This window comes from Abramis brama, assembly GCF_963993115.1.
Source record: "Abramis brama genome assembly, chromosome: 2".
Lineage (NCBI taxonomy): Eukaryota > Metazoa > Chordata > Actinopteri > Cypriniformes > Leuciscidae > Abramis > Abramis brama.
The window spans coordinates 12,969,847-12,983,118 of NC_139964.1; the positions used below are offsets into that span (position 1 = coordinate 12,969,847).

The window sequence follows — 13,272 nt, forward strand, 5'->3', positions numbered from 1 at the left end:
TTTATTATAAATAAATACATAAATAAATAAATATACGAAGAAATGTAAAAGAGCAAAAATACATACATAAATATACAAAGAAATGTAAAAAAGTACAAATAAATGAGTATTTATACTTTTATTACCTTATTTATGTATAATTGTATTTTTCACACTTTTATTTATTTATACATTTATTTCCACTTTTATTCATTTCCACATACATTTATGTATGTTTTTATGTCTACATTTATTTATTTTCACATTTATTTATTTCTACATTTATTTATTTCCACATTTATTTATTTCCACATTTCTCTGTCCGTATGCTAATGAGGGGGGCGTGTTTTACCTCAGACATCAGCAATCAAGCTCAGAGTGGCAGTGCTAAAGCTTTGAGGCCACAGTGACACCTTGTATAAATAAATGTGGAAATAAATAAGTTGAAATAAATAAATGTGTGAAAAAATACAATTTATATAAGGAATATTATATTTTAAGGAAATAAAAGTATAAATACTAATTTATTTGGACTTTTTTACATTTCTTTGTATATTTATGTATTTTTGCTCTTTTACATTTCTTCGTATATTTATGCATTTATTTATTTATTTAAAATAAAGTCAGCTTTGGCATTCCATAGAAAACAGTCTCTGCCCTGGGACCAGATGATACTAACAGTCATGAAGAAAAGCCAAAATCTAGAAATATCTGTCTGCCCTGAGACCAGATGATACTAACAGTCATGAAGAAAAGCCAAATTTATAAATTAGACTGACTTCTGCCCTGAGACCAGGAGGGATTCCCCTGCCCTGAGACAAAATTGTGGGAAACAATAGTCTCTGCCCTGGGACCAGATGAGACTAAACAGTCATGAAGAAAAGCCAAATTTATAAATTAGACTACAAAGCCCTAAATAGTCATTGATTTTTTGAATATGAGTACAGTAAAGCTTATTGCAATGTACTTTCTAGCTCACCTGATTAGCTTGACTAGCTAGCGCTTATGGTTTACATGTAAGTTATGTGCACACACTAAAAAGTTGACGTTTTTCTGAATGATCTTGTTCTTCTACATTTTTGTGATAAGAACCGCTGGCAACAGTTACTGCAACATTTTAATGCAAGCTACAACACTAGCTTGCTTCTGAAACAGTAGGCTAGCCTACCCTTAAGCTACAAGCTGCACCATTATACTATGATTTCGAGGGCAGAAAGAAAATCACACATAGTGCTAACTGTTACATACAATGCTCTATTTTCAAGGAAATTACGTTTTTGTTTTTACAAACTTACTTTGAAATGATAAGTTCCAGTTGCAGTTCCTCTTGCAGTTTCTCTTGCCTGCGCACCGCAAAATGATAATCAGTTCCTCTTGCCTGCGCACCGCAAAAGCGATAATCAGTTCCTAATTGCCTGCCTGCACCGGTGGGAATATTTGCGGGAATTTTCAAAATGGTGGCCCCGCCTCTGCAATTCTCTCCCCTCTTGCGATTGGTTGTCAGATTGAACCAATCACAAACGTTTCTGCCCTCAGGACAACTTTGAGTCAAGAAAATTCCCACCTGCCTGTGGCAACGCAGCAATAAGATACAATGACTCTTTTTTTTTAACACATGATGCATAACCAGAGAAACAGAGCTACACTGTGTTTTAGAAACACCGAGATATCACAATTTAGCACATGAATCTCAACAATGGTGGCAATATTTCTTTTTTATTATTATTATTATTCATGCAGCAGTGCATGCTGGGAGTTTTATATTATCCTGGAACCCAGCATGCATTGCGACATGAAACTTTTCACCATTGTTGAGATTCATATGCTGATTGTTGATGTCTGTGTGTGTCTGAGTCAAGCAGGAGTAAAATAAAATTGAATGCCCTATATGATTACAATATTCTTCAGAAGACCTGATTACAGAAATATTGATTTCATTTTGTAGATTCACAGATATATGCTAAATATGAGATAACTATAATTTCAATGACTATATACAGGAAAAAATCTGAAAATCAGGCATGTCCAGGATGATTGTGACATCATCACAAAAAAATAAAAACACCTGATCATTTTCCTCTTGACTTTTTCTTGCCATAACAAATGTGCTTTATAAACTAACTGTTACAGCAGTCAGAGGGAGATGAATGGTAAGAAGTCAAGGGACAAGAGACCAACTAAAGCAAATACTGATCTCCATCATGGTGACAACAAATTTTATTAATAACTAAATCTCTGTTAATTCTCAACAAGAACTTTTGTTCATGTATGAAAGAAATAATCGTAAACTGGCTTGTAAACTGGTTTCACACTCAGTGTGGCTGGAAGTCAGTTGTAGTTTTTGTGTTTCTCTTTTTTCTGTTCTTGTTTCTCTGTCCTTCAGTGATTCTGCTTATCAGGTGTTCATCAGTTTCTCAATTCACTCACTTCTTTTCATTCAAGTGGACTATATTAGTGAACTAATGTAGGGAATAGTGAATGAGGGTATAGGGTGTGATTGGGAAAACAGCCTCTGAGTGTCGACTTTGAGCACTGTTAATTTACAGTATATTCCTGTAGGCTATTTTTATTTTCTACGGTATATTACTGTTTTAATGGAAAATGGTATTATATTGTCAGAATTTTACAGCAAGGGTTAACAGTGTATATTGTTATTATTATAATATAATAATATATTATAATAGAAGCAACAACAACAATAGTAATAAAAATAAAACACACCACAGATGCACAAGAAACATTTAGAAAAGAGACGGACAGGGGCAATAAGATGGAACTTTTATTTTTCAGATAATGTTTATTGCACATATTTTGTAATTTCATTCCTAAATATAAAACAATATACATTCAGACGCAGTCAATAATACAAATCTAATGTTGTATTTGATGCGAGATACCAGCGGTCACGTGACAAAAGAACGAAGGACTCAAAGCCGAAGACTCGAAAAAAATGAACTAATCATTTCTGTTTCTGCATAGTGCTATGGGTTTGTGGCTTGAAGAACGAACGACTCGAACCCGAAGACTCGAGAGATGAACTAATCTTTTCTCTTTCCGGTACTGACAGCATAGCCTCTATGGGACTAACGGAAGAACGAAAGACTCGCACCCGAACTCGAGACTCGAAAGATGAACTAATAATTTCTCTTTCCGGCCCTGCTGTATTATCACACACGGCACGGCCCAGCTGACAGATCAGGGTCAGACACTGACGAGTCGACAACTAACGTCTCGAGACACGAGAGGAGGAGAACAAACGTGATAAATATGAAGTTGCAAAGGAAAGAACGTCTCAGATCAGGAGGTGAGGTGAACTAACAGAGTCAGACTCCAACAACTAATCAATTAATAAAACATTTCGGTTTCTTATAGGGGTGTGACGAGACGCTTACTCCACGAGACGAGACGAGACACGAGATTGGGTTCACGAGAACGAGACAAGACGAGATTTTTACACAATTTTAAGAAATCCTCAATGATGAAATATATGAATGGAAAATAGTCTTTTATTCAACTGAAAATCACAAAATGCAAAACAATGTATGTGCATTTTGAAATCAACTTGTAATGAATGTTATTTTACTTCTATTTTAATGAATTCTATGCAGTAAAGGACATGCAAACACTGCAAAATGTTTTGCTATAAACTCTACTTCTCCCTGTACGATTTCACATGAGAAATCTAACTCCTTTCCACAAATCGAACATAAAAAAATAAAACAGTATAAATAAAATAAATATAAATAACTGAAATAACACTTTAAATGCAAACAGTAAGTGTGTATCCATAATCAAAGTACTGCTCTCTCAAAACTACAAGTTCAAACAGAAACAATTTTTTTCTTCAAGCATGAAAAAGAGATAAATTAACTAAGATAAGCCTAAGATATGGTCATGTTCTTTTTCAAGAATATAAGCATGTCGACGATTTCTGGCAGCAGTTGAGACCTTTGGGCAGGGCTGCACTGTAAAAATGAATACGCTATATTTACTCAATAAAATTGTGGCAACAGATTACAAGCAATATTATTAATTAAATTGAACAAATTAGAATTGAGTAATAATTAATCAAATTAATTCCTTAAAAGTTAACCATTTAAAATGAGTAAAATTTACTTTTTTTTTAAACAAAAATATTGAAATAACAGACAGACGTCAAAGATGAATTAAGAACTCTTTATTTTTTATTGGCAACATTGAAGACACCTAATGTTAACAATCAGAATCACCGAAGGAGAAAACCGTAAATTGTAAGTCGCCGTTATGGTGATCAGTGTTTACTTTAGTTGGGCTCTTGACCTTAAATCATTAACTTTAGATTGTGTTTGGCTGCTGTACCTAAGTTATAACAGCCAGATGAACAATGAGAAAAGGTGATCTGATGGTGTTGGTTGTGTTGCCACAACAAGGCAAATTTTTCATCAGTCATGAGGCAATACAAGCAGTCAGATATTGAACAACAGATTTTATTGGCTGCTATGTGTGTATTATCACTCTCCTGTATCTTTGACATAACTGTCATTAAATAAAATAAAATTGAATGGTACAGTTGACTTTTTGTGTTGTTGTTGTTGAAGCCAACTCAAGATGCCAACGATCAACATGGTTCGTGAAGTTAGTTGTATTGCCAATGTGCTTGATTTTAATGTGGCAGGTTTTACACACCGCGTAAGTCTTGTCTAGTTTCCCATTAAGTTCGTAGAATCCGAAATGTGCCCAGATGTCCGCTTTCCAAGCTTTGGGTGCGTTTTTAATTACCCGTCTATCGGTTGTTGTTGTTGTTGTTATGCCCCCGGAAGTAATTGAAACTTCACAACTTTATTGTCCAACTCAAGGCCAGAAAATAAACAGTGACATAATCAATTATGGCACTTTGCCGCATCGATGCTGAATCGTGCATGCCCCGCATTGCGATGCATCGCCGAATCGATTATTGTTGACACCACTAATTTGTTGCATAAGACACAACAAAAAGTATTGTATTTTTTGTTTTCTTTAAAGCTACACTGTGTATTTTTTTTAAAGTTGATTCTTAGCAAAAACACAAATTATATGTACTCATTCATGTGTAATTACTTCCACCAACTAATCAAGTATTCTCGTAAGCGTAGAATCTGCCATTCAGAATACATATGAGCGAGTCGCTCGAATGACGGCAGCCGTGTTGCGCCTCCATCTTGAAAATACATTAGCCAAAGAGGGACATACCTGGAAATTCAAGCTTCGCCTTTCGCACTTTTACACTCGGTGGCACCGTGACGAATGCAAGGGGGAGATTACTCGCGACTGTCGGCAGATTTGAAAGCCTGTTGAAGATGGAGGATCACGCCTATTCTCGAGGACATGTAACAGAGAGGAAGGAAGCGAAAGAGAGAATTAAAACGACAACGCGACAGGCAAATCAGCAAGACCAAAGTCAATATTGGAGTGGCTTTTCCAAGATGGAAAGAGGTCATGAGGAGCAAGGATTTTAAAAAGTTGCCTGCTTTCTTCTCGACAGGTAATTCAGCCTATTTGTGTAAATTCAAAGTTTTATAGTTGATTGGTTAACTATAGCATGGTTGTGGATAACGCTAGAACGACGTCTAGGATACTTTTCCTCACGTCAATGATGAAAAGGATTGTTTACCTTGTAAATAATGCGGCCACCGCAGGAGTTAAAACGCCCTCGTAATGGGAGGGGCTGGAAAGTAATATTCAGTTAATAGTCATATACAATTTCACCACTAGATGGGAGAAAATCTTACACAGTGTAGCTTTAAAAAAGAGAAAAAAATGTTGAGGTACTTATAATAGAAGTGAATGGGGCTAATTTTGGAGGATCTTTTTATTTCATAAAAGCATTTAAGTCAAGTCAAGTCAAGTCAAGTGTATTTATATAGCGCTTTTCACAATACAGATTGCATCAAAGCAGCTTCACAGCATTAAACCAAAATAACACAACAAGGTTGTTTCTAGTGTAAATTTATTGATTGATAAAATTAAATTAATATCCCCAAAATATCTACAATCAGTATGTTGTTCAAATATGTGAATTATTTGAGCTTTAAAGGTGTTTTAAACCATTATTTGAACAGCTGTTTTAGTGTGTTGTGTTTATGGTGTGGCGTTGCAATGACAAGGGAGTAAAATTTAATATAGCTGAATATAACTTAAAATGTTAAAATCACAAATATTGTTCATGTTTTGTGACTGTACTATTGAAACAGTGAGCATTTAAATGTTTTAAATATTAGCCCCAATTACTATAATTTTTAAAGAAAGGGAGGGACGAGTGAACTCTACTGGCTTTGGAAAGAAAACTTTAAAGAACAAACTCACACATGACATTGAGCTGAACAGCAGGAGAGATGTGAGTGTGTCCGTCTACAGCACAGCTATATCTGCCTGAATCCTCTCTTCTGACTGACTGCAGCAGGAGTTCATTGTTTCTGTCTCTTCTCTCAGTTAATGGCTGTGAGTTTCTGTACCAGATGAATGTTGCTCTGTCAGTCAGAGCGCAGCTGCTTTTACATCTCAGAGTGACTGAATCTCCCTCTGTCACTCTCTCAGGAGACTCCACCTGAAGATCTGAACACAACACACACATTATATCTACACTGTTAGACCTTACCGTTTTTTTTTACAGTAAAATACTGGCAACACTGTTGCCAGTAAAATACTGTTAATTGTACAGTTCTTTACTGTAATCTACAGTTTGTTTCTGTAAAAATGCACTAAATTCTAATTCAAATGAACTAATTACACTTGCAGAAACCGACTGCCTTAAATTGACCAACTGTCATTTAAATGTATTAACTAAAATTTATAATGCATTAATAATGTGAGCAAAGTAAAACTGTGAACTTATTTTATTTGAGACCACTAAAAAACTATTGTACATAAAAAGATTTCCACTGGACCAGCAACTACACAGTCACCGCCTGTTAAATAAAGCAACATGCAGCACATCATCAATGTTTGTAGATCTTCTCCTGGACTGAAGCACAAGCTCTACTCTTCTGCACAATGGAGACCCAAAAAATTTTTTTTACAGTAAACTACTGGCAACAGTGTTGCCAGTATAAAACAGTTTTATAACTTACAGTTTATTACTGTTAAAATACATTTTGTGGGTGTGTCTTTTTATCTTACACTGTTAACCCTTTCAACCCCACAGGAAAATCCACACTACAAAGAGTAAAAAGTAACATTGAGACAGTGTTGCAGTGAGATAATTAAGGGAATATGTAAGTGATTGTTGAGCATTAGTGATGAACACCTGCTGTTAGAACATAAAATAGAGAAACACAAGAACTACAACTGACTTACAGCCAGTACACATTATTATACTCATTATTAACCAGTATGACTTTATTTCTGTCATACAGAAGTTGTTATTGAGATGTTTAATTGAAAATGTTTGGTTTGAAGTTACCATTATAGAGATCAGTGCTTGCTTTAGTTGGGATGCTGATGCTAAAACATTAATTTTTCTTTTGCTGCTTGAGCTGTGTTGTTGCAAGTCACACTTGTGCACACACAGTTTATGAATGATTGCGGTTGTAATGCTTTTGATGACAAAATCATCATATTGCCCGTTCATTCACTAAGGAATTAATTCTTACTCATTCATAGTTTAATCCTTGATCAAAAGTGTTACATTAGCACCACTGAAACTACAGCAATAAATTACTATGACTCATATTTTTTTTTTAACACAGCATGCGTAAACCAAAAAAACAGAGCTACACAGTGTTTTAGAAACACAGAGATATCACAATTTAGCACATTAATCTCAACAATGGTGGCAATATTTCTTTTCTTTTTTTCATTATTCATGCAGCAGTGCATGCTGGGAGTTTTATATTATCCTGGAACCCAGCTTGCATTGCGACATGAAACTTTTCACCATTGTTGAGATTCATATGCTGATTGTTGATATCTGTGTGTGTCTGATCCAAGCAGGAGTAAAATAAAATTGAATGCACTATGATAACGATATTTTTTCAGAAGACCTGATTACAGAAATAATGATTTCATTTAGTAGATTCACAGATATATGCTAAATATGAAATACCCATAATTTCAATTATTATATACAGGAAAAATCTGAAAATCAGACATGTCCAGAATGATTGTGACATCATCACAAAAGAATAAAAACACCTGATCATTTTCCTCTTGACTTTTTCTTGCTATAACAAATGTGTTTTATAAACTCACTGTTACAGCAGCCAGAGAGAGATGAATGGTAAGAAGTCCAGGGACAAGAGACCAACTAAAGCAAATACTGATCTCCATCATGGTGACAAAAAACTGTCCTTCAGTGATTCTGCTTATCAGGTGTTTATCAGTGTCTCAATTCACTCTCTTCTTTTCATTCAAGTGGACTTTATTAGTGACCTAGGGAATAGTGAATGAGGGTATAGGGTAAGATTGGGAAAACAGCCTCTGATTGTCGACTTTGAGCACTATTAATTCACAGTATATTCCTGTAGGCTAGTTTTGTTTTCTACGGTATATTACTGTTTTAATGGAAAATGGTATAATATTGTCAGAATTTGGCCTTTTTTTACAGCAAGGGTTAACAGTGTAGTGCTGCTGTCATACACTGATTATTGTTCAACATAATGCACAGAAGAAGAGATAAACCTCATCAAAGTCACCTGTGACAGTAAAAGTCACTCCTGGAGCACCAATCCATTTTCCATCATCTTTATCAGTGATGAATCTGAAATAGTACATGTGTGAATCCTTCAGTGTCACATGACTCAGTCTGATGGTGCAGTTCTGCTGTTTATCTCCCAGATACTGAAGCCTCTGACTGTATTCAGGGTCCTCAGACAGATCTGGAAACTCTCCATTTTCTTTCACCAGTGTTTTTGTCCAGAACGCTTTCATGACCTTATATCCAGTAGGGTATTTATAAATGCATCTCATTATCACTGTTGAGTCCTTTAGTGCACAGATGTGTGACGGACTGTAACTCACACTCCAATCATCACTAGAAACCCCTGAAACACAGAATTCACAAGGCAACAATAGGAGGAAACAAATACCCATCTATGAGTTAAACAGGACCATACACTATCATTAAACATTGTTTTTCTTTACAAAACTAGTGTTAATAAATGAAGAATTACACTTATGATGTGATCTGTGTAAAACCCACAGCCATCAGACAGAAGATGATGAAATGCAGGAAGCAGAACATTGAACACTAACCATGAAAACCGTTATGCTCTAAATGTTATCAGCTTCATCAGTTAGCATTATATCAGCATAACCTGAATAATACCATTTTCTTTAGAAGCAACAAATAAATCACAGAAATGTCCCCCCATTATAGTAGATATTTTACCAGTGCTATTTTTCCTGGGGCACCAGCAGTGCTAACTGATCCATGCTAACTAGCCAAAACCTTTTACTCTTAGTTAGTAATGAACTCGTGTGTCATTTACAGGAGAGACTCACCTGGAATCAGGAGCAGAAACACCAGAGCGAGAGTTATCAGTGACATCACAGGAAACTAAATAATTTACACAACAGTTCAATATGTCATCTTTCATTTCATCAAAACTATAATAACAGCCGTTTATTGCGTTATAAACACTGCAAAAATGATACAAATACTTTACAATCTTCACTGTTAGTAGATTTCCACGGATGAAACTCATTAAAGATAACGTTAGGAACACATGAGTCATCTAACAGAGGTTATTATGAAAGAAAATGTTTCTCACTTCAATTTTCTTGTGTGGAGATTAATTAGTTAGACAATATTAATTACTGAATAAGTGTATCTCTTACCGTTTTGTAGTTTCAGCCGCTGATAACAGACTCCAGGAGAGTGAAGTGCAAATGCAAGCTGAAAACTTTCTTCTGCTATTTTACAGGTTTTTTCCTTCCTCTTTTTAAAGTCTGAGCAACCTTCCCCACGCCGAGACAGGAACAACCCGAATGAAACCACTCGGAAATAGAAAAAGATAAAACACTCTCTCTAAAGGATTGGTTAAAGAATATCTAAAAGCATGACTATAGAGTTTACATTACAAATATCGGTAGCACTTTAGAATACTGTTCCTTCATTAATGAATAATTACACAGGAACAAACGAGTAACGTATTATTAACATTCTAGTAACTACTATTAACTAACAAGAAACTCTGATTAACAAATTAGTAAGTAATAGCACTCAGATGAATGTAGTAGTTCATTATTAGCTAATCAATAACTACTATTTATTATTATTATAAATATTTATTTTAAATTATTTTCCAAATAATTAGTAGTTCCTTTAGAATGATGTACACTGTTAACCCTTGCTGTAAAATTCTGACAATATTATACCATTTTCCATTAAAACAGTAATATACCGTAGAAAACAAAAATAGCCTACAGGAATATACTGTAAATGAACAGTGCTCAAAGTCGACACTCAGAGGCTGTTTTCCCAATCACACCATATACCCTCATTCACTATTCCCTACATTAGTTCACTAATATAGTCCACTTGAATGAAAAGAAGTGAGTGAATTGAGAAACTGATGAACACCTGATAAGCAGAATCACTGAAGGACAGAGAATCAAGAACAGAAAAAAGAGAAACACAAGAACTACAACTGACTTCCAGCCACACTGAGTGTGAAACCAGTTTACAAACCAGTTTACGATTATTTCTTTCATACATGTACAAAAGTTCTTGTTGAGAATTAACAGAGATTTAGTTATTAATAAAATTTGTTGTCACCATGATGGAGATCAGTATTTGCTTTAGTTGGTCTCTTGTCCCTTGACTTCTTACCTTTCATCTTTCTCTGGCTGCTGTAACAGTGAGTTTATAAAACACATTTGTTATGGCAAGAAAGAGTCAAGAGGAAGATGATCAGGTGTTTTTATTTTTTTGTGATGATGTCACAATCATTCTGGACATGCCTGATTTTCAGATTTTTCCTGTATATAGTCATTGAAATTATAGTTATCTCATGTTTAGCATATATCTGTGAATCTACTAAATGAAATCAATATTTCTGTAATCAGGTCTTCTGAAGAATATTGTAATCATATAGTGCATTCAATTTTATTTTACTCCTGCTTGACTCAGACACACACAGACATCAACAATCAGCATATGAATCTCAACAATGGTGAAAAGTTTCATGTCGCAATGCATGCTGGGTTCCAGGATAATATAAAACTCCCAGCATGCACTGCTGCATGAATAATAATAATAATAAAAAAGAAATATTGCCACCATTGTTGAGATTCATGTGCTAAATTGTGATATCTCGGTGATTCTAAAACACAGTGTAGGTCTGTTTCTCTGGTTATGCATCATGTGTTAAAAAAAAAAAGAGTCATTGTATCTTATTGCTGCGTTTTCACAGTGGTGGTAATGTAACACTTTTGATTGAGGATTAAACTCTGAATAAGTGAGAACGAATTCCTTAGTGAATGAACAGGCAATATGATGATTTTGTCATCATAATCATTATAACTGCAGTCATTCATAAACTGTGTGTACACAAGTGTGACTTGCAACAACACAGCTCAAGCAGCAAAAGAAAAACTAATGTTTTAGCATCAGCATCCCAACTAAAGCAAGCACTAATCTCTATAATGGTAACTTCAAACCAAACATTTTCAATTAAACATCTCAATAACAACTTCTGTAGATGTATGACAGAAATAAAGTCATACTGGTTAATAATAAGTGTAATAATGTGTAATGGCTGGAAGTCAGTCGTAGTTATTGTGTTTCTCTATTTTCTGTTCTTGTGTTTCTCTTTTCTTCAGTGATTCTGCTTACAATCACTTACATATTCCCTTAATTATCTCACTGCATCGTTACTTTTTACTCGTAGTGTGGATTTCCCTGAGGGGTTGAAAGGGTTAACTGTGTAAGATAAAAAAGACACACCCACAAAATGTTTTTTAACAGTAATAAACTGTAAGTTATAAAACAGGTTTATACTGGCAACACTGTTGCCAGTAGTTTACTGTAAAATTTATTTTTTGGGTCACCATTGTGCAGAAGAGTAGAGCCTGTGCTTCAGTCCAGGAGAAGATCTACAAACATTGATGATATGCTGCATGTTGCTTTATTTAACAGGCGGTGACTGTGTAGTTGCTGATCCAGTAGAAATCTTTTTATGTACAATAGTTTTTTAGTTGTCTCAAATAAAAGAAGTTCACAGTAATACTTTACTCACATTATTAATGCATTATACATTTTAGTTAATACATTTAAATGACAGTTGGTTAATTTAAGGCAGTCGGTTTCTGCAAGTGTAATTAGTTAACTATAATTTAGTGCATTTTTACAGAAACAAACTAGATTACAGTAAAGAACTGTACAATTAACAGTATTTTACTGTAAAAAAAACCGGTAAGGTCTAACAGTGTAGTAATACTTGATTCATTACTAATGGGCTACCATTACCTTATATTAAACATTGTGCATTATAAATATTTATTAACCTGTATATAGTAGTTCTTATAGTCTTCAGTGAGGTATGAAAAATAGTAGTTATTGATTAGCTAATAGTGAACTACCACATCCGACTGAGCGCTATTACTTACTAATTCGTTAATCAGAGTTTCTTGTTAGTTAATAGTAGTTACTAGAGTGTTAATAGTGCATTACTCATTTGTTCCTGTGTAGTTATTCATTAATGAAGGAACAGTATTCTTAAGTGTTACCCAAATATCAAATGAAACTTTCAGTGTGAAAGGAAACCTCCTGTCAACATGATTAGATGGTGTTTTTCAGCTTCCTGAAAAGTGATCTTCTTTCTTTAAGACAAGTAGTTCTTCATTTTTAAAGACAGTGTTTACAAAATAAGATCAAACTGTGTGTGTTTACATCCATGTTCAGTATTTACACCTATTTGAGGGAGGAACATGCCATTGCCTTATAATAGAATCAGGAAACAATATGATGGATGAATGAATGGATGGATGGGTGGATAATTTTGTGGGTGAAAGAAAGAAAGAAAGAAAGAAAGAAAGAAAGAAAGAAAGAGAAAGAAAGAAAGAAAGAAAGAAAGAAAGAAAGAAAGAAAGAAAGAAAGAAAGAAAGAAAGAAAGAATGAATGAATGAATAAATATGTGGATGGATGGATGGATGGATGGATGGATGGATGGATGGATGGATGGATGGATGGATGGATGGGGCATTAACATGTAATTTCATTCCCTTATATAAAAGAATCAGGCACCACTATGATGGATGGATGGTGTAACATTGAGAATGGCCAGACTTTACCTCCACTGTCCTGAAGAGGGAGCAGTTTTTCAGGTCATACTTCT

At 34.6% G+C, this 13,272-nt stretch overlaps 1 protein-coding gene across 1 annotated transcript in view; it reads right to left on the reverse strand.

Annotated features, from left to right (window-relative positions):
* The window catches only part of LOC311077704 (B-cell receptor CD22-like), a 68,593-nt gene that overhangs the window by 40,870 nt on the left and 14,451 nt on the right, over nucleotides 1–13,272 (reverse strand). Inside the window, exon 4 of the mRNA XM_084106300.1 lies at nucleotides 6,301–6,549. Within this exon, the coding sequence (XP_083962426.1) occupies nucleotides 6,301–6,549 (249 nt within the window). The remainder of the gene's footprint in view (nucleotides 1–6,300; nucleotides 6,550–13,272) is intronic.